The sequence below is a fragment of the Pleurodeles waltl genome, chromosome 5, assembly GCF_031143425.1.
Source record: "Pleurodeles waltl isolate 20211129_DDA chromosome 5, aPleWal1.hap1.20221129, whole genome shotgun sequence".
Classification (NCBI taxonomy): Eukaryota; Metazoa; Chordata; class Amphibia; order Caudata; family Salamandridae; genus Pleurodeles; species Pleurodeles waltl.
Genome location: NC_090444.1, coordinates 516,062,592 through 516,085,040, shown reverse-complemented (window position 1 = coordinate 516,085,040; position 22,449 = coordinate 516,062,592). Strand labels below are relative to the sequence as shown.

The window sequence follows — 22,449 nt, the reverse complement described above, 5'->3', positions numbered from 1 at the left end:
GGAGGGTAAGCGCGTGGTGGGGGAAGGATGGAGTCATGCACGTTTTTACCAATTTTTTTGCGGATCTGTATGCTGAGCCTTCCGAGCTGGATGACAAGGCAGCACAGGTTTACTTCTCTGAGATTAGCTTACTCTGGTTTGATGATGCCCATCGCTCTTATTTCGATGTTCCCTTCCCAGTTGAGGAGGTTAAATCGCCGATCCGCAGTTTGCTTGGAGATAAGTCCCCCGGTTTGGATGGACTGACTCCTGCGTTTTATAAGGAATACTCTGATATTCTTGCTCCTCAACTTTTGGAGGTTTATGTGGAGGCTTTGGAGACTGGAGTTCTCCCAGCCTCCCTTCGTGAGGCCCTGATCGTCACGATTCCCAAGCCTGGTAAGGATCCACATTGCTGTGATTTGTATCGCCCGCCCTCTATGATTAACATAGATAATAAAATATTGGCCAAGATGATAGCGGAGTGGCTGCAGCCACTGTTGTCGAAGATGGTGCTCCCGGACCAGTCTGGGTTTGTGCCGGGCCGGTCTACATCTCATAATTTATGTACGTACTTTGAGGTTGCGGGCTCAATTGAAGCCGAGGAGGATGCAGTTGCGGTGTTTCTGGCCGCCACTAAAACTTTCAGCTCGCTGGCATGGAAGTACATGTTTGCACTGCTTGCCAGAGTGGGTCTGAGTGTGCGTTTTGTGCAATTGATCCGTTTGCTGTATTCGGAACCCACCGCTAAATTGCGATTAAACAGAAGCATCTCTGGCCCCTTTCGGGTGGCTCGGGGGACTCGCCAGGGGTGCCCTTTATCTCCGTTGCTTTTTGCAATTGCGATAGAGCCGCTTGCGTCGTGCCTGAGACAGCATCATCACATAAGAGGGCTGTCGTTGGAAATGTTGCCTCGCCCTCTAGGACATGATAAGGGAAGACACGATAAGGCCGAGATTAAACAAAAGGCGGACAACAGGGGACAGAGCCCATGACATTGATTAACAGACAGGCTGGACCCGGTAGACGCCCCACCCACCTGAAACCAGACAAATCTATGAGTAATGACACCATACATACTGGAAAAGCCAAGAAATGGCATCCCCCTGCATTAGCAGCCTCCACACCCTACTTTGCCATCGTGTTTAAGTTTAAGTTAATTAATGTTTGAAACGAGTTAAAGGTGTTGTATAATAGCTAGAAAAACATGACTCTGCTACACTAGGCCAATTGGGCAACCCATACGAGAAGAAGCGCCACTGATGTTCTATTCTTGCATATGTTTAAAGTATAAAGGTTATCGAATAATTAATGAAGTAGAACATTCAAACAATGTAGACAGTAGTGATATTAACACTGTTATGCACTAACACGAAGCAAACAAGATGGTGCTGTAAACATAATACTGTTTATTGAATGATAAAATGTTAATAAAAAAATATTTAAAAAAAAAAAAAAAAAAAAAAAAAAAGAGGGCTGTCGTTCCGGCAGCGGCCCATATTGATCTCAATGTATGCAGATGATATCGCGCTGTATATTCGAGAGCCGCGCAACAATCTTGATGTTATGCTTGACGAGATTGTGCGATTCGGTGCTTTCTCTGGCATTGTGATTAATTGGTCCAAGTCAGTAGTGATGCCCCTTTCTGCAGGGTCGGTGAGATTTTCCTCCCGGTATCCGATTGGGTGGACGGATGGTCCAGTACGCTATTTAGGAGTGTGGCTGAATCGTGACGTGGAGACACCATGGTTGGCCAATTATGGCTGTGGCTGGAAGATAGGTTTGAGGCGTGGCGTCCGCTGCTCCGGTCGCTTATAGGATGTATTGCTATTGCTAAAATGGTAGTGCTACCTAAATTCCTATACCTGTTTGTGAATCTTCCTCTCAATCTTACTGCGAGCTTTTTGCGGCGCCTTCGTTCTGCTCTGATACGGTTGGTTTGGGAAGGCGGACAGCTAGAATTGCCTGGGAGAAGTTGACGTTACCCTTTGAGCTGGGCGGTCCTGCTGCTCCTGGCTTGGAGCTCTATTATTACTGTGTGCAGGCCCATTTTGCGTATTATTGGCTGCGTCCTGTTAGTTATTTACCGCATCTCACACTTGAAAGCGATGCAGTATGGCCGGACGGCCTGTCGCGGGTTCTCGGGAACCCCTTACGGCCCAGGTCGCATGGTGTGGACACAGTGGCATGTACTGCTAGGGCTTGGACTGCCCTACTGCGATGTGATGGCGCGCGAGAACCCTTCGCTCCCTGGATGTCGGTGCTAGCTGTCGCAGATGAGAGGAATTTTCGCAACGTGCGGCTGCGTGATTTCCTCCGTGACTCGAGTTTAACTGAATTGGGTGACTGGTTTGTGGAGGGGCGGTTGATCTCCTCAGGGGTGGCGCTTGGGGATGGACGTGATAATGCGTTGCATCGGTAGTACGTATTGCGTGTCTACGCAATGCTCCGTGCGCGCTTATCTGACCTCCCTACGACTCCATTGGTATGTCAGGCACTGGAGCTGCTATGTTGTGCGCGGTCTCCGTGCAAACTCATTACCAAGTTATATAACTGCTTACAAGGTCAGCAGAGCGGAATCGCAGTGTCAGCTAAGGCTAAATGGGAGGCTGATATTGGTGAGGCCATTTCTGATGACGAATGGAAGAAATGCTGTGCGCATATGAGAGTTATGTCACCTAACTACAGGCTGCGACTTATTCATTTCAAATTTCTGCACCACTTATATTACACCCCTCGAGGTTTGTATGCTATGGGTCTGCGGGCCGATGCGTATTGTGAAAGGTGTCCTGCCCCTGATGCTGACTTTTTACATCTCGCGTGGTACTGTGGGAAAGTTCATACCTTTTGGTCGGTGGTAATGTATGTGACTGAGGAGATGACTGGCCTGGATCTGCCCTTTCCCCCTAAGCTGGCGCTTCTTAGATTGGTCCATGAGGTTCCGCCGGCTCATAGGAGACTAGTGGACCTGCTTCTGCTGCTGGCTAAGCATAGGGTTGCGATGAGTTGGGGCGCAGTAGGCCTCCTCGTGGGTCTGACTGGTTATGTGATCCCTCAGTTTGTCAAGAGCAATTAATGATCTTCTGGGAGTGGGTCTCTGAGGGTTCCCGGCCGCAAGATATCTGGGCTCCGCTGCGCTCCTTCTTGGATTCCTCTATGTGAGGCTGTAGTTGTGAATCACCTTCGGCCACGCGCTTGGCAGTTCTGATTTCAGTTGCTACTCTCATGTGTCTTGGCTGACACACGTAAATGGATGATTGCACTGTGCTCCCGTGTCTCCCCTTTGCCCGTCCTTTTTCCTTCTCTCTCTGTTGGTTGTGATTCTGTTCTTTAGCCCTAGTACGTGAGCTCCTCTTGAGCTTGTCCCTGGATTTGTGCTTACCTGTGCCTTAACTCTCCTAATGCTGATGCTGTACCCTGGCGAGTCTTGATTGAGATGGGATAACCCCCCCTCCCCCCACCTCCCCCTGTGATCCTGATTGGTTGTTTGAGATAAGCATTGGGTTTTTGTATACTATATGGGACTATGTATGCATTAATTTTGCTAATCTGTTCATCAGGCTTCTTGTTGTATGTTTATCTTTATAACTGCATAAATAAAAAATAAATTAAAAAAACTCTGAATGCTGTTGCTTGCCTGGCTACAAGATCTGGTCACTTCGACCACCTTTCCACTGTTCTGTGAACTGTAGGCTGGCTCCATATCAAAGGCAGATCCTGGTACAAAATTGCCTGCATCACTCACAAGATCATATAGAAAGAACTTTCTCATTATTTGGCCAAAAAACTGAAGCTTTGTGGCAGCTCGTATCTACTTCAGTGTACAAACTCTTCTCTTTGAAGTCCCTGCTTTCAAGAAAACATGCACTCTTAATCAATCCTCTGCAGGCCGTGTGCCAAAAATGTAGAACTCACTTCTCCCTCATACCTAGACCTTATCTTCACATCCAGCCTTCAAGAAACAACTCAAATACTTTCTCTTCATTAAAATAGTTCTGATCAACAGTCCAGCCTGTTTTCTGAGTGACTTCTTTTAGTTGTATATTACATGACATTGTTAGACCATGGCTGGCATCCTCTGGTACATGCATATCCTCAGTTTACAGGACTATTGCAACTTGCAACCCTTCAGGATACAGATCATCATTGCCTCTCTGCCCTCCGTTTTTTATCCTTAGCTTCTTTGTGTTTGTTTAATCTCTTTTTTCACTTAGTATATGTGTTTGTTGTTAACTGTAAAGTGCTCTGACACTGTAAGGCATTGCACACACAATATAAAAATCCAAATATATACAAATACTCATACCTACTAGATCTTTTAGCAGCATCTCAAGATCTTTGGCACATATAACGCCATGAATTGAGATCCCATCTCTGTCTGGTGTTCCCGACTTATCATTTGTCTGCTGCTTATGGAGGGCAAAGATCCACCAGCTATGCTGTGTCCTGCTTATCAATTCTTTAGCTAGTTTATGGTGGACTAGTAAATTCACTTCAATTTGGCAATGAAAAACCTTCCAAAGTTGCAAATGTGATGGAGAACCTTCCTTTCAGACTGGGCAGGAACATCCTCACCAGGAGTCCCCCAGGGAAACCCAGGAGTACTCCCTTCCAGGTCACTTGACACTGAACAGAATGGATCCATTTTTGAAAGGGAGATCTTGATTGAAAATTGGGAGTTGTGGGGTGGCATAGAATATTTTAGCAATTACTTTTGGGGACTGCAGTTCTACATGAGAACAGAGAATACATTGCATCTTAAAATGTTACAGCCTGGGGTCTGCCATATGGTCATCTAAACTGGCTAGATTTCCCTTTAGGTTGCAGGAGTGGTGCAGCATATAGTAGATCCATGAAATGTCATGCCTTGAATGTAGTCACTAGCATGAGGGGTGCTGAAGAAAGTGGTAAAACAAAAATAACTAAAGAGGACATTGAAATATAATTTAGAGATGCAGGAGGTGCATCACTTACCTAGGTTACAGTAGAGAAGAAGATTGCCAACCATCTTTGAAGGTACTCAGTAAGACAGAGGAGGAATTACCTCTAGGTGAGGATGTGGTATGCAGGAGAGAAAAGTGTGCCAGTTTTCACACCATATAAGTGGGTGAGTCCGCTGGACCTCAAAGGGAGCGTGGTTTAGCCTCTGGCTGAGAAGAAATGAAATGAACAGTGAGGTCCCTGGGCTAGTGGAATGTTGTGCTGATATAGATACTTGTTCAGATTTCATTGGTTATATGAATTTAAAAGAGATGAAAAGTGGTTTGCTGTGGTTATTGTCAGTGTTGGCCCTGGATGCCTGGAAGTTGAGTAGGAGTGTGACCTCAAGAAGGACTCCACAATATGTTCTTTAAAGTAAATACTAGTGACAGGTGGGGTTTCTCATTACTTGGTCAAGGGTAATAGGCTTTAATTAACCTCACACGAGATGCAAAATTTATTGAAAGTAAGTAGTAAGAACTTCCTTCTATGATCCACAGTCCGCTAGATTTGTTGAATGTGCTATTAGATTGGTTAAAGGCACCAAACAAATGACTGTCAAGGGGAGACACAACAAGAGGAATGGAGTTGGAGCTGACGAGATGGTGTAGTGTGGCCAAACACACAACTTGTCATGTTTTCCCTGGGAAAGTACTAGAATAATTCTCCGTCAGCTGGTAACAGGTGGAAAAGAAAGAGTATAGAGGGATAGAGAAATGAAGAGTATGGATAAATATTAAGTGTGGATACTGGTTGAAGCAACGGTTAAATTAGGAATGAGGCATGTTGGTCTTTCTCATTTTTCCAACCTATATGCAGTGAATGATGTTCAAGGCATCAATGCAGTTTTCAGTGATGGGTAGGAGTGGAGTAGGAGAACAGCAATGTATGAGAGGAGTAGAAAAGCCTGGCAGATGTTAAGTCTAAGTGAATGATGCACTGAAGAATGTAGGAAATTATTGTTCAATTCTGTTGACTGATGATGCTGAGTTGGTTGGTAGAGAGGGACAGGGAATGTGGTGAGTGGTAGAAGACTAGAGTGAGCTAGGGGTATGAGAAAAAGTGATGTAGGTGTCATTCAGATGTGGTAAGGTAGTTATCAGAAAGCCTGCTGTGTTGGGGGAGTAGGTTAGCCTTGTTCACTCTTAACAGACTGTGTCCTGGACTGGTTCCTTTCTTGTCAAGTGGAGGTATGTTTAATTTATTTGTAAGGTTTGTTATGCATTAGCTACTCTATCACATTCTGGGTGGCTCAGAAACTCAGTGCTTCCTCCACGGTACTACTGACATATGTTTATACAGAAAGAAATGGGTAATATGTAGTCTAACATTATGCTGTTGGGCAGCAATCTCTTCAACAGCATCTTATGGGGTATGTTATGACACAGCCATGCCGCGTGGTTCTGTGCATATCCTTTTTAACGTTAAAAATCTTAAATTGTTATTTCAGTGAAAGTCTCTAAATATTTTTTGGGTATCGCCGAGAATACAGTTGGACTTGTTGGTTCTTATCTATAAAGGTTATTACAGTTTTGGTAGTCAGCACGAGCAAGGGAAATGCTTTAGGGACACATACAGTTGTCATGTATTACTGTTTCAGTGAAACAATAAATTACTTTTTTGAAGTTTCGTGGTAATGAATTTCTGAGAGATTAACAATTGTGTGTTCAAAGGCTGCAATGTAAAAAAAAAAAAAAAAAAATGCCAAAAAAGGGAATACTTTACTTACCTGTAACAACTGTTGTTCAGCATAAGTGCTGTAGATGCCCCTGCTGTGCACACTCCTGCCTTTTAAGGTTGAGCTCAGAGAATTAAAAGTTGTTTTCTGTGAAGAAGGAATTTCGGTTTTGTGAGGACTTTGTTAGCCCCCTGAAACCCATAAAGCACAAGGTCACAGACTACACCTTAGATTGTGCTTCCCTCAAAGGATATGTGTCCTGAAGTAAAGAATTATAATGTTTGTGTACTGGGGCTAAACGTGAGAGTAATAGGTACACATAAAGAAGACCATGGTCACATGTATTAACTTTTGCTCACTTCCAGGGAGGTTGTTAGGTGACGTGAATCTACAGCATTACAGGCTAAAAACTGACTGCTGCAGGTAAGTAACATTTTCTGTCTGCAGCATGTGTAGCTGTAGTTTACATGATGTGCACACAATGAATAGCAGTGTCATGATCCCCAAAGTGGTGGCTTGTGATCAGATGGTGACTAATCGATGCACATAAAGAACACTATGTTCACATGTATTAACATTTCCTCACTTCCAGGGAGCTTGAGTGTGACAGCACTACAGGTTGCAAATTGCTACAGGTAAGTAATATTTTCAGTCTGCAGCATGTGTAACTGTTGGTTACTAGCATAGACTGAATAGCAGTGTCATGATCCGTAAAATGGCTTGTGATCAGAGGAGGAAGACATGTGGAAGAATGACTCGAGGACCGCTTGTCGGGCGTGAATGTCCACATAATAGTGTTTAGTTAATGTGTGGATGCAAGTTAAGATAGCAGCTTTAAAAATATTTGCAAGTGGAATGTTATCCATGATTGCAATTGAGGCACTTAGTTTTTGAGAGAGAAACATGCTCCTGGAATATCATGTTGCGTACTTTTGCTTTGGTGTAACATAGTTAAATACATCTGACAATTTGCCTTGCTAGGCTTGCCTTTTAGATAGGATTGCCAAGATGCCGCTCTGCAAAGGTAAGAAACAGTGGTTTTGGTTTCTGAAAGTTACTTACCTTTCAGTAAAGCTCTCTTTTGGCATATATTTCTAACCACAGAATCCTAACCTTTAGAATATCGCAAGTGCCACACTGGATCCGGAAGATTGAAAACTATATTACTCCTGCATGAGGGTAGGTGGTGTTGTGCGGCTCCACAATGACTCTGCTCTGCACTGGAAGTGACAAATAGAACTTTATGCAAGCACCGCCTGTGTGTACAAAAGTAAGTTTCTTTCTTGACTCTGTGCACTTGGATGCGGAAATCTACAATACTCAGATGTATCATTGTGCAGATCTCCAAATTTTGACCATTGTAGACTGGAAAAGTGATGGTTCAACAAACCTAAAGGGTGGGAGGACAGTGAAGAACTAAAGGTCAGATAGCTTGTTCACCAGAAAAGAGAGTTGCCAAAAGGTAAGTAAATGGTTCTTCTGATGAATACTTCGAACCCAAGATTCCTCCCCTTCAGAATAGATACAATGCAGAGTCACGAAAGTTGGTTGGTCAGTGGAATGGTTCATACTCAAGTCATGTAGTGGGTGAACAGGTGTAATGCCCTTCTCATCAGACTAGGCTGTCAAGGCAGTAGCACTCTGTCAATTGGTGCAAATGTCCAGCCTGACAGATATCAAGAACAAACACTCCTTGTGATAGTGGTAGCATCCCGGCTGGAATGAGCCCCAGTCCTTCTGGAGGCTGCCCCTTGGTCAGTGTGTAGCAGACCTTAATGCAGAGGATTATCCACTGTGACAAAGTCCTTTTTTTGTACTACGTCATCTTTCTTTGCCCCCAGAGAACCCACAAAAGGGTGATCATCCAACCATTCGTATTTGGTGCAAATAAAGCTCGCTTGTGGTCCAGCTGATGGAGTACCTCCTCCTCTTTTGATGGGTAAGGCAGTGCTAAGAATGCTGGGAGGGCAGTAGATTGTCCAACATGAAAAGGAGTCATGACTTTTGACAAAAAAGTCACCCCGGGCCCAAACATCACTTCATCTGGGTAAAAGGTGGTGTAAGGCGGTAGCCCTCAGGAAGCTTGGAGCTCACTGATGGGACAAACTGATGTTAACGCGCCAAGCTTAATAGAGTCTTCAGAGGCAGGACATGTAGGTGAGAGCTGTACATCGCCACGTGTCAATCCTTTTATATACCATAATACAACCAGAGATTTAGACAAGGGTGGCTGGTCTGGAAAATGTCAAAAAGGCTGACAAATAACCTTTAATGGTGAAAACTGCAAGTCCTTGCTGGGCCAGAGCTAAATTAAACAAGAGTTTGGCTTGCAATGGGTCCAAATTAAGGGTCCCACACCAGGCCACAAACTTGTCCCAGGGCCTGGTGTGGGAAGACTTTGTAGAGGGATGCCTGGCAGTTAGGATGACATACACAATTATGAGAGGAAGATTGAATGCAGTCAACTGACACTGATGAAAATCCATGCATGGAGCTGTGGTTTATGCAGGTTTGGATGCAGGGCTCTGCCCTGCTGCTGCAGCAGGAGCTCCCCCCAAAGAAGTAGTCCGACTGGATCACAGATGCTCATTCTTAGACGTTCTGGGTACCACATTATCATGACTCAACCTGGAACCACTAGGGTGAGCTGGGTCCAGTCGGTTCCTGATCTGGTTCAGGACTCTGGGCAGGAGAGGCAGCAGTGGAAAGTAAACAGGAGTCCTGTGCTCCACTCTAACTGAGAAGGGACAGGGAAGATACAAGCAAGCTCAAAACTGAAAATCCTTCTCTGAAGAAAAATAAAATGTTACAGGCTTCTTCAAGAGAAATGGCATGAGAAGGATGGAGGCCAAACAGGGTTGTGCCACCGATTTTGAACGGAGGAAAAACCAACCAAGCATAAAAAACTCCTTAGTGACAGAAATTAGATTAGCTGAATCTGGGGAAACAGACTGAAGGAGGACCTGCATGACAGGCCTGAAGCAGAAGGGGTATGGTACGGAAAAAAAGTGGAGAAGAGCTGCAATGGAAACGATGAAGGAACTCTGACTGCATTGAGACCCAGTTTGCTGAATTCCCTGCAGTCTTTCATACCTAAAAAAAGAATGTGATCTCAAGGAACAGGAATTAAAAAGACACCTTGATGGGTTTGTTATAAGACTGTTATGATTGCAGTCTCCTCCTTTCTTTGGATAAAAAGGCTAATGTGCCTCTAAGGACAGGTGTGTGAGGTTTTTAAGAAGAGAAGACACTACCTGAAGCACTTTCCAGAATTTTCTAGAGGCCAACTGAGCCAAAATATGCCGAGCTGTCACCCTGATCCCCAAAAGAGGGCAGTCGTCCAATGAACCTCTAACTGCTGCTGACCAGTGCATCCCTCCAAGCAAGGCAGGGGACCACGGGTCCGAGCCCCTGCAACACAAGACTGTGCAGCTGGCCTGGCTCTAATTTCTTCCGAAAGGGCCTACATTTTTACAGAACTGTTTGTCTCTCTTGTGGTGGCCAAGCAATAATATGTCTAGGCCGTGGCTGCCACTCTGTAGTTATAGTTAGAAACTAGTTACCATAAGAAATAGATTTTTGGTTTGCTTATAAATTGAGCAGTGTTTGACATATATTTGTTAAACATAAAAAAACAAACAAAAAAAAAAAAGTTCATCCACCTCAGCTCCTATCTGGAAAGTTTCAGGGTGCTCAGTCAAGCGGGTGTCAAGAAAAAGTGGGGTCCCAAATTTTTCCCATTCATTTTTCCAAGGGAAAATTGAACAGCGGTACTACGAAAATGGCTGTATGTGCTTACACCAAATTTGCAATCAAGCACTTGAAGCAGTTCTGAGCCTCATGGCAGGAAAACAATCAAATATTGAGTCTGTGTCTTGGAGCATGATAGATTTTAGGGGAGGGACAATGAGTCAGCTAAAAACTGAGACTAATCTGAAGAAAAATAACTTCATGTTACAAGCCCAATACTATATGGCAGTAGTGTGCACAGCATGTGCTCTACAGCTTCGTTACGGAAAATGTCACTTACCCAGTGTACATCTGTTCACATGCTATGCATATCGATTCCGACATCTAGTGTTGGGCTCGGAGTGTTACAAGTTGTTTTTCTTCAAAGAAGTCTTTTAGAGTCACGGGATCAAGTGACTCCTCTTGATTCCATTGCGCATGTCATCGACTCCATTGTTAGATTGTTTTCCCGCAGAGGATAAAGGAAGGAGTGATAAAGTATATAAGTGGAAAAGAGATGTCCATGCAAATGTAAATGTATATACATATGTACAAATGTGATAACTTAAACGACTACAGGCTTCCGGGGAGGAGGGAGGGTGCATGTGAATCTGCAGCACAACATGCCACAAACAGATGTACACTGGGTAAGTGACATTTTCCATTCGATAGCATGTGTAGCTGCATATACACATGCTATGCATAGACTACAAAGCAGTTTGTCCTCCCAAAATAGCGGTGGCTAGCCTGTAGGAGTTGAAGTTGTTTGAAATAATGTTCTCAGAACAGTGTGTCCTACTGTGGCTTGTTGTTGTGATAATATATCCACACAGTGGTGTTTAGTAAATGTATGAGGTGTTGACCATGTAGCTGCTTTACATATTTCAGCCATTGGTATATTTCCTAAAAAAGCCGTAGTTGAGCTAGAGGCGAAAATCCACAGGTAGGCACTTTGCAAAAAACACCTCTGTTTTCTGTGAAAAAAATTGATGTGTCCACGTTGTGTTTTGGCCCATTTCCTTTCGTAGGCGCTAGGCCCACCCACACAAGTGAGGTACCATTTTTATCGAGAGACTTGGGGGAATGCTGGGTGGAAGGAAATCTGTGGCTCCTCTCAGATTCCAGAACTTTCGGTCACCGAAATGTGAGGAAAATGTGTTTTTTTTAGCCAAATTTTGAGGTTTGCAAAGGATTCTGGGTAACAGAACCTGGTCAGAGCCCCACAAGTCACCCCATCTTGGATTCCCCTACGTCTCTAGTTTTCAAAAATGCACAGGTTTGGTAGGTTTCCCTAGGTGCCGGCAGAGCTAGGGGCCGAAATCTACAGGTAGGCACTTTGCAAAAAACACCTCTGTTTTCTGTAAAAAAAAAAAAAAAAAAAAAAAAAAAAGAAATGGGATGTGTCCACCTTGGGCCATTTCATGTCGCGGGCGCTAGGCCTACCCACACAAGTGAGGTATCATTTTTATCGGGAGACTTGGGGGAACATAGAATAGCAAAACAAGTGATATTGCCCCTTGTCTTTCTCTACATTTTATCCTTCCAAATATAAGAGAGTGTGTAAAAAAGACGTCTATTTGAGAAATGCCCTGTAATTCACATGCTAGTATGGGCACCCCGGAATTCAGAGATATGCAAATAACCACTGCTCCTCAACACCTTATTTTGTGCCCATTTTGGAAATACCAAGGTTTTCTTGATAGCTATTTTTTACTCTTTATATTTCAGCAAATTAATTGCTGTATACCCGGTATAGAATGAAAACCCACTGCAGGGTGCAGGTCATTTAATGGCTCTGGGTACCTAGAGTTCTTGATGAACCTACAAGCCCTATATATCACTGCAACCAGACGAGTCCAGCAGACGTAACGGTATATTGCTTTCAAAACTCTGACATTGGATGAAAAAGTTACAGAGTAAAACGTAGAGAAAAATTGCAGATTTTTTCACCTCAATTTCAGTATTTCTTTTTTTCAGTCATTTTCTGTAGGAAACCCTTGTAGGATCTACACAAATTACCCCTTGCTGAATTCCGAATTTTGTCTACTTGTCAGAAATGTTGCGGTTTCTGGGATCCAGCATTGGTTTCATGCCCATTTCTGTCACTGACTGGAAGGAGGCTGAAAGCACAAAAAAAACATAAAAATGGGGTATGTCCCAGTAAAATGCCAAAATTGTTTTGAAAAATTGGGTTTTCTGATTCAAGTCTGCCTGTTACTGAAAGCTGGGAAGCTGGTGATTTTAGCACCGCAAACCCTTTGTTGATGCCATTTTCAGGGGAAAAAACACAAGCCTTATTCTACAGCCCTTTTCCCCATTTTTTTGAAAAAATGAAATTTTCACTGTATTTTGGCTAATTACTTGGCCTCCTTCTGGGGAACCCACAAAGTCTGGGTACCTCTAGAATCCCTAGGATGTTGGAAAAAAAGGAAGCAAATTTGGCGCGGGTAGCTTACGTGAACAAAAAGTTATTAGGGCCTAAGCGCGAACTGCCCCAAATAGCCAAAAAAAAGGCTCGGCACAGGAGGGGGAAAAGGCCTGGCAGCGAAGGGGTTAATAACTTCCATACATTCTGATGGGAGTTTTAAATATCTAAATCTATGACTTCAGGAGCCAAATTGCTAGATTGAGAGCTTTGGAGTCTGGATGTCTGATTTGAACTTTGTTTTGTGTTAACAGATCTGGTCTTCACAGGAGTTTGGAGTGCGGTACTACAGACAGATCTAATAGTGTTGTGTACCATGGCTGACGTTCCCATGTTGGTGCTATGATTATCATGTTGAGTGAAGTTTGACGCAACTGGTTTACCAGAAATGGAAGGAGTGGGAGGGGGGGGAAGCATAAGCAAATATCCCTGACCAATTGATCCATAGAGCATTGCCTTTGGATAGGGGATGTTGGTGTCTGGATGCGAAGTTTTGGCATTTTGTGTTTTTGCTTGTTGTGAACAGATCTATGTTTGGTGTTCCCCACTTTTGAAAGTACTTTTGAAGTACTTGAGGATGAATCTCTCATTCATGTGTAAGTTGGTGATTTCTGCTGAGGACATCTGCCAACTGATTGTCTATACCTGGAATGTACTGTGCTAATAGATGAATTTAATTGTGAATTGCCCATTTCTAAATTTTTTGGGCCAGAAGGGACAGTTGAGATGAATGTGTTCCTCCCTGTTTGTTAAGATAATACATGGTTGTCATGCTGTCTGTCTTTATAAGAACATTCTTCTACCTGAGAAGAGATTGAAAGGCTTTGAGGGAAGGAAACACGGCTAATAACTCTAAATGGTTTATGTGTAGCTGCTTTGGTTTGACATCCCATTGCCCTTGAATATTGTGATTGTTTAGGTGAGCTCCCCAACCAATCATTGATGCATCTGTTGTAATTATGGTTTGAGTCACAGGGTCTTGAAACAACTGCCCTTTGATTATAAATTGCTGCGATTCCAACACTGAAGGGACATATGTGTCTGGCGGTCTATCAACACTAGATCTTGAAGTTGACCGTGTGCCTGTGGCCATTGTTGTGCAAGGCACTGTTGTAAGGGCCTCATGTTTAATCTTGCGTGTGGAACTATTGCAATGCAAGATGCCATCATTCCTAGGATTTTCATGACAAATCTTACAGTGTATTGTTGATTTGGTTGTATAGGTGGAATTCGATTTTGAAAAGCTTGTATCCTTTGTGTATTTAGATACGCTAGAGCTAGTTGAGTATTTAGGATAGCACCTAAATACGGTTGTACTTGTGCTGATTGAAGGTGTGACTTTTGGTAGTTTATAGAAACTGCACACCCTAGGTTTTTCTATCATGTAACATGTATGATTTTGGCATTGTGTACGATTGCTTGATTTTATTAGCCAATCGTCTAGATATGGAAAGACATGAATGTTGTCTTCTTAGGTAGGCTGCTACTACTGATAAGCACTTTGTAAAAACCCTTGGAGCTGTTGTTATGCTAAAAGGTAACACTTTGAATTGGTAGTGTTTTCCTTGTATCACAAATCTGAGGTATGTTCTGTGAGCTGGATGGATGGGTGGGTATGTGGAAATATGCATCCTTGAGGTCTAAGGCTGTCATAAAGTCTTGTTTTTCGTAGCAGTGGGATAACATCTTGCAGGGTAACCATGTGAAAATGTTCTGATAGGATGTACAAATTTAGTGGCCTGAGGTCTAATATTGGCCTGAGGGTGCCATCTTTCTTTGGGATTAGAAAGTATAGTGAATAAACTCCTGTTCCTAATTGAGACTGTGGAACTAACTCTATTGCTTGTTTGAGTAGTAGAGATTGAACCTCTTGTTGTAACAGAACTTTATGTTCTGGGGTTAACTTGTGATACCTTTGTGGAATATTTGGAGGAATGTTTATCAGTTCTAGACAATAGCCTTTGTGGATAATTGATAACACCCAGTTGTCTCTGGTGATATTTTGCCAATGTGTGTGGAACTGCTGTAGTCTTCCCCCACAGGTGATTTGTGGAGTGGAAGGGAGTGAGGGAGGTCACTGTTTTGATTGTGTTGCAGGCTGTTTAGAGGTTTGGAATTTACCTCTATTTCTAGAGTATTGTCCTCTATATGTGCCTCTAAAACTACCTCGCTGGTACTGGGTTTGATAAGTTGGTTTTGCTTGGGAAGTTGATGCCTCTGATGGTTGTGGTCTGAAACCTCCTCGAAACTGAGGCTTACGAAATGACCCTCTATATGGTGTAGAATAGAGTCCACCCATTGTCTTAGCTGTGTCAGAGTCTTTTCATAGTTTTTCTATTGTTGTGTCTACCTCTGGCCCAAAAAGATGTTTCTTATCAAATGGCATGTTTAACATAGCCTGTTGTATTTCTGGTTTAAAACTAAAGGAGCGCAGCCATACATGTCTATGAATAATAACTGCTGTGTTCACACTCCTTGCAGCTGTATCAAGGGCAGACCTTATTTAGTTGCTACAAATAGCTTGTGTTTCCTCTACTAGTTTTTGTGCCCTCTTCTGGTGCTCTTTTGGGAGATGCTGTATGATATCCTGCATCTCATCCCAGCGGCCTCTATCGTAACAAGCTAGTAGTGCCTGGGAATTAGCTCTCCTCCATTGGTTTGCTGCTTGGGGCGCAACTCTCTTTCCTGCAGCATCACATTTTCTGCTCTCCTTTTCGGGAGGGGGTGCATCTCCTGAGGACTGGCTATTTGCCCTTTTTCTTGCAGCACTAACCACTACTGAATCAGGTGGCACCCGATGGGTGATATAATCAGGGTTAGAAGGTGCAGGTTTATACTTTTTCTCTATTCTAGGCGTTATTATTCTTGCTTTCACAGGCTCATTAAAAATTTGGTCTGCGTGCTTTACCATGCCTGGTAGCAATGAGAGGCATTGGTACCTAGAATGGGTTGAGGATAATATATTAAACAAAAAGTCTTCCTCTAGTGGTTCTGTGTGCACTGTAACCCCATGATAGGCTGCAGCCCTGGCTATAACCTGTATAACCTGATTAAATACTGTAGTATCTGGTGGTATCAGGTGGAGCTGGTTTAGAGGGGTAGGTGTCTGGGTCATTGCTTGGGATGGGATCAGGGTCGTAATGGTCCCATGGATCAACAGTGTCTTGTTGTGAGTCAAAAGAATGCGTTGGACAATGCATTGGTGTAGGACTTGTGTGAGGAGAGGTAGGCAGGTGCGGAGAATAAGGAGGAGAAGACTGAGGAGGTGCTGGCTTCTCTTTTTGTTTTGCCACTTTAGATGGGGGCTGTGCAGTGTCCAATTCCTCCTGAAATGTCAGCTTTCTCTTTGTTTTTAAAGGAGGTGCTGTGACGATTCTCCCTGTTTCTTTATGGATGTGTATCCTAGACTGTCTCTCATCCATAATTTGAAGGATTGGTTCAATTTCTGTCTCTTCCTCAGAGGTTTTATGTCTCTCTCGCAGTCTTTTGGAAAGTTCTTGTTTCTCTATATAACCTGCCTTTTTCGGTTCCGAAGTTTGGTGTTTTTTCGGCATCGAAAATGATGAGGAAGATCTCGGCTCCAAACAAGTTTTTCAAATTTTCGACTCAGATAATTGTGGTTTTGTGCTGGAGTCTGAAATTGATCTTTTAACAGTCTTTGTCGACTCTGAAGTCGTCGGAGGCACGGCCTTTTTCAATGCCGAACCCCAGGGTCGGTCACCGCCAGTCTTTTTACGGGCCAAACCATGGCCTTCCGGCAGTGTTGTACCCAAGGCTTTTCATTGTTTCTTGTGCTGGGGTGCAGGGGCAGATGTACTCACATGCTGGCCGGCTGTAATGGGTCTGTCTTCCTCTGATTCCTGCTCCGACTCTGTCTCAGATAGGGAATGCGGTTTGCATTTGTTCCTCTTCTGTAACGTCGAAATGTTCTCCGCTCTTCGACGCCATTTCTAGCCTTCTTGCTCTTCGGTCTTCAAGAGTTTTTTTTCGATCGGCACGATCGACAGGCCTCGCAGTTTTCCCCCCGATGGTCTGGAGAAAGGCAGAGGTTGCAAACCAGATGTTGGTCTGTGTATGGGTACTTAGCATGGCACCGAGGGAAGAATCGGAATGGAGTCCGATCCATGAGGCTCTCCACGCGGTCGGCCCGAATAGGCCTGAGTTGGTCGCACTTGCCCTGAAGCGCGAACAAAGTTTTTTTCCGACAGTACTGCTGTTTCGATGGTGGATGAATAACACGATCGATACAATACCAACAAAAATAAAGTTTTTTAAAAGTTTTCCGAATTAAAATGTCGGAGCGAGAGAAAACACGTCCTAACCCGACGGCGGAAAGAAAACAATCTAACAATGGAGTCGATGACCATGCGCAATGGAACCGAGAGGAGGAGTCACTCGATCCCGTGACTCTAAAAGACTTCTTTGAAGAAAAAAAACTTGTAGCACTCCGAGCCCAACACTAGATGTCGGAATCGATATGCATAGCATGTGTATCTGCAGCTACACATGCCATTGAACATTATTATGATATATACATACATATACATACATACACACACGCACACACACACATACATATAACACAAAGAAAAAGAAAACTAACCTGGAGGAAACCTGGTGTCTTGGACCTCCTCGTTGCTTACTGTGAATGAGTATGGATTTAAAAGTATACAAAGATGCTTAACAGACCTTAGAGACAAATGACCAGGTGGCAATGGTAGCCTTGCTTTAATTAGAGCACTGAGTCACAGCATATTGTAAACACCCCTTACGGACATCAAGGAGTTAAGTGAAGGCCCCTGAAATTATACAGTACTATCATGGAGGGGACCGGGAAGAGAGTCACAAGCTTAAGTCACTAAAATACTAAAATAAATAATCTAAAAAGTTATTAACCTAAAATGGCCTATCCCTTTTTCATCAAATTCCAAAGTGGGGAGGTCAAAATGAACTTTTGCAAGCTCCATTATTTACAAAACAGTATCAAAACGTACAAACGGTTCAATTAAACAAGGTTTTGTAAAACAAAGCAAGTCTCCCCCACACACAAATTTCATCAAATGTATAAACTGTAAATTGCATACAGGTGAAACTTCTTAAAACATTTGGTGTCCAAAGAGAGTAAAAAATATACAAAAGCAAAGCAACCTCCTGTATTAGTTACTTTAAGTCCTTTTAAAGAAATACCAATAGCAATTTCAAAGGAAATACCCAAACAAGAATCTTTGGTAACCAAAGGATTGCAGTGCTGATATTACATTATTTAACAGAATCAACAAACCTCTGGCTAAATGTTCTCCTAAAAGGTGAAAGACTCTGCCAAATGCTCTGTAGTGCAAGATCTTAGATTATTTTTTTTAAGTTTCTTACAAACTTTAGAAAACATAAATCCGATCTTCTGGCAGCATATTGCTCCTCTCGTTCCCTTTTTCTTGTATCCACTGCATTCTGTTTACAGATTTCACTTGCATTATTTGAATATTCCTTCAGAATGTCTGGTTCAAATCCAGTGAGCCATTTTATTTGGAGAAGCATAAGCCCTTAAGACTGAGACAGATTTAGAAATAAGCTGAGTCACTGTGTCATGCTGCCCAGCAGCTGCAAATAGTGCTGTAGGGTTACCCCGCCCCCATTCTAGCTCCGACTTCTAAAACCCAGTGAGCTTCTTGAGAATAGTACCATCACAAAAGGTGTGCCACTGTTCATGTGTGTTGCATTACATGTGCCGAAGCAACATCACCTTTCCCCAGCACGCGCAAGCTTGCAGGTCTAGCACATACACAACTGCTGCTAATTCTAGCAATCTAGGATTCCTTTCACCCTGGGCTGTGTTTGAGGAGTGCTCCAAGCTTCGTACATGTACCTGGAGAAGTACGCTCTACCATCCTGTGTCACAGCAGAATCAGCCACATTTTCCGACTTATTTCCCACTTTAACTACACTCTGCAATCTCTGAAAAAACCCAGGTGGTAATTGCAGTACCTGCGAGATAATCTTGCTGCAAGCTATGAAAGAATTTCTTGGCAGTCACCCCATTTACAGCAGGTCCTGCCTAGGACTACTGAAGTGGTCTGAAAACGCATTCCTCCTGATCAACTTGCACAGCTAAAGTCAATGGCAGTGCCGACAGCAATGGGCTGTGCAACCTGAGAGTTCCTTACGTTTTTCCTGGATTGACTGAATATTCCTTCCTACTTGCCACTTCAAGGCAAAACCAAAACACACCAGTTCCCTTTTTAACTTTCCTCTGCTGATTGGCTAGGACAGGTCTCTGAAGTATCCCCCATCATCATTGCTGCCATTAGGTCTCTGCTAACTGGCGTACCAACATGCGCCTCGTCAGCATCAAAAGAGTCATTGCTATCCATGTCTGTGCGGCACAACCCCCCAAGCAACGTCTCCTCCTTATTCTGCAGGGTCCGTAGGGATCCACCATCCACAGCATCAGCGGCCTCTCCATCGCCCTCACAAATGACAGTCATAGGGCTGCTCTGAATTCTGCTGCGCATGTTGTACTTGCTGCTGGCGGCCAGAGGCGGTGTTCGGGACCGGCCGTACCGGGTACTGGAAAGGGACATGCTCCTTGGCATTAGGCCCTCGTTTTTAGCCCATTCCTCCTGAGCCCTCTTGTTTTTGCTTGGGGAGCCAAATGTTGGGCTTTCAGGAAGATCCGGCGAACTCTCTGAACGGGAGCGCTGAAATCTTGGGTCAGTGTTTTTTAGCATCTCTGCTGCTGACATGCGAGAACTGTACTCATTCCTGCTCCCTTTTTTCAGCAGCAAAGCTTTGAAGTTGTCACTGCTGGTGGCGGTCTTACGGAGACTTCTTTGGATGGATCCCATCTGTTTGAAGGTCATATTTGGACCGGCACCTGTGGGTGTGACCGGGGGAGATGGAGAATGGTTTCTGGAGCGATCATCGTCAGAATCTTTGCGCCCAAGAACTTTCCTTTTGGATCTAAGCAGGAAGAAAATGTAAAATGTAAGTTTTGTTAATAATGGCATGGGAACAGCCTGCATACTAGACAAGTAGGACAGTCAAGTAAGCCAGATAGACATTCTTCCTGAGTGACTATGACTCCTCATACATGAGCAACATATCAGAAACTTTTGCAAAATACACTGACCGATTTTTAGGACTGGCTAAAGAGAGCTTTATTGTAACATAGCAAAAAAGTATCATTTTCCAAAAGCAATACCGAGTATGGTGCTGCAATTTCAGTCCACTTGATGTGTACCTCCTTCTTATGGAGAAGTATTTGAGAGAAAATTAATCAATACAAAATTAATAAAGAAGTGATCTCTGAAAGAGGAACCAGTCAATAGTAAGAGGGTCTCTTTCAACAGTGGCTGCTATGTTTGCCTGTCATTGTTACTTTATTCATAGCACGTGACAGACCCAGATCGTCATTTGCTGACATTTTTACAAGAAAGCACTTATCATATCTGTACACAAAACTAAAGAAATAGCACCAACACATACAGCATCAAGCAACTGTAGAGACTTGGGTACCTCCTCTATCTTTGCTAACACTATAAATGACAAAGGCAAAGGCCACCATTTCCATTGGCGTATACACAATCTGACTGGCAAAGGTTTTCTTTTTCCAAATAACTAAGTGACACTATCACCTAACACAAACAAATTACACATTGGTGCTCGGCACACAAATATAACACGTAAGAAGGCCTGTATGTTGACCTGTGCTGGTATGTACCTGCTCAACATTTAAGCTTTACAACTGTTCAATTCGCACCCTTCCTCTTGTATATTGGATGTTGTTGCACATACCGGTAAAGTTTGCCTCTGCTTCCAGGTGTAGGCTCTCTGCATTCAAATCTACTCCCTGCAGGGACTCCTGCACTCCTAAAGCCTGAAGATGTGTTGGGTGGAAAGAGAGAATCCATAGATATCTGGATAAGACACTATATTTAGTGGAAATCTACTGGGAATTATCCCTTGGAATTAGCAATTTCGCCAGACATTCGAGTATTTTCCAGTACTACTCAACGTGAAGTCAGACTCATGCTCTTCTGTCCCCTCGTCTTCAGACTAATGTGGTGTTAGTTCTCAGCACAGGGGTGATCTTAGCATTTTTCAACAGCAGATGATGTTTTATCATAAAAGCAAATCTTTAAGACTGGGTGCATGGGATGGCCCAGTGGCACCCAATTTCCTCCATCTCTAAACACCACATGTTCATGGCATCCAAAGCTACCAGTCCTTGATCTTGGCTCATGTCAAATCAAAAATACGTAGCAATCATAGGTGCCTGGGTGGTGTGGAGGTATGAAGATTAAGGATAAAAGTTGTATTCCCTTTGAACCAATGGTAACATTCCCAACACTTAGTAGTTCACTTCGGGCAGATATAGTGGTTAAGGACACATTTATATACAACATGGTTTGAGCATGCCTCAACAAAATGATGTGCTCTATCAAGAGCTCACCTAGAGCATTATACTTCAAGAAAGGTAGCGGAGTTACACAAGTGACATCTCAGAACCAATGAAACGTGTCAGTGGGAGGACACCAATGCCAGCTCCATCCTAAATGCACGAACATCTTTTGAGGACAAAACAAAAAAGCTGTCAACTAAAGGATAAGAACGACACCTCCTGATGTTACATGTTGTGCACTATGACGGTGTTAAACCCTTAGTTAAAAGGGCTGGCGGTGATGGGTCATGAAAGCTTGGAACAGAAAGATAACACGTTTGCTCAGATTTCCCCTAGAAAACCACCCCTGCAACTACAGTTTTACTACATCTGATAAATCAGTCTGTAATGATGGTGGGTCCACTTGTTGTACCAGGTATCGCTGAGTAACATACATCATTAGGGGAGCACTTGGTATCACTGGTAACCAAGAGGCCATCAATTCAATGCCACTCTGTAATCACAGGGCCCTGTCAATGGCACAAGATATCAGATGAAGGAAGGTGTTACTTTGGATGGTCGAGGAATGTCTTCCATACTGATATTCCCACCAGAGTCCTATCGACGGTCAATTTCTGAAATGAGATGGGAGAATCCTGTGGCACATTTACTGAAACACGATATATGCTTAAAGTGCCGTTGGGGGGGATAGAAAATGTCCTATTACACATCCTATAAGATGTGAAAGGCCGAATACAAAGGGAACACTGGCTCTTCCACCAGTACAATAAAGAAAATTCAAGGAACAAAGCTGAGCCCAAATGGGAGGAGTTTGCGTTGATAATGGACTTCACTTGCAGTAAACCAGATGAAGTGAAAGAGAGCATCTTTCAGTTTAATGGCCAATTGGCTATATCTGGTTGGAAAAGCTAATCATTTCTGGGGCAAAGTCAACGTTTTTAAGTATTCCTAGTGAACAGCTTGAAAAGTTACAGATCCAAAATAATCCCTCCTCTTTTCCACAACAAAGTGGCACTAAAAGCCCAGATCCTTTATTGTCTGGCTTGTGACCGATGGTGCCTTAATTCCAAGAGCTTTAAGCTCTTGAGAGAAATCATGGGAAAGTGTATGTGATGATTGGGAGGAGATGGGACTGATCCCTAGCCTAAAGCTGACATGATCAAAGAGTCCTGCTGATGTATTCCCTTCCCAGTAGGACCTGCACCAGATCTACACCCCCCACCAGCAAGGAATACCTTTTTGTCTTTTTTCCCCTGTTCA

At 43.4% G+C, this 22,449-nt stretch overlaps 1 protein-coding gene across 10 annotated transcripts in view; it reads right to left on the bottom strand.

Annotated features, from left to right (window-relative positions):
* Window positions 1-17,492: 17,492 nt before the first annotated feature.
* NHSL1 (NHS like 1) overlaps window positions 17,493-22,449 on the bottom strand; it is a 409,363-nt gene continuing 404,406 nt past the window's right edge. For all 10 annotated transcript variants that reach the window (XM_069234321.1, XM_069234322.1, XM_069234320.1 and 7 more), the window contains one exon: window positions 17,493-19,748. In XM_069234321.1, coding sequence (XP_069090422.1) covers window positions 19,028-19,748 — 721 coding nt within the window. In that variant the 3' untranslated portion in view covers window positions 17,493-19,027. The remainder of the gene's footprint in view (window positions 19,749-22,449) is intronic.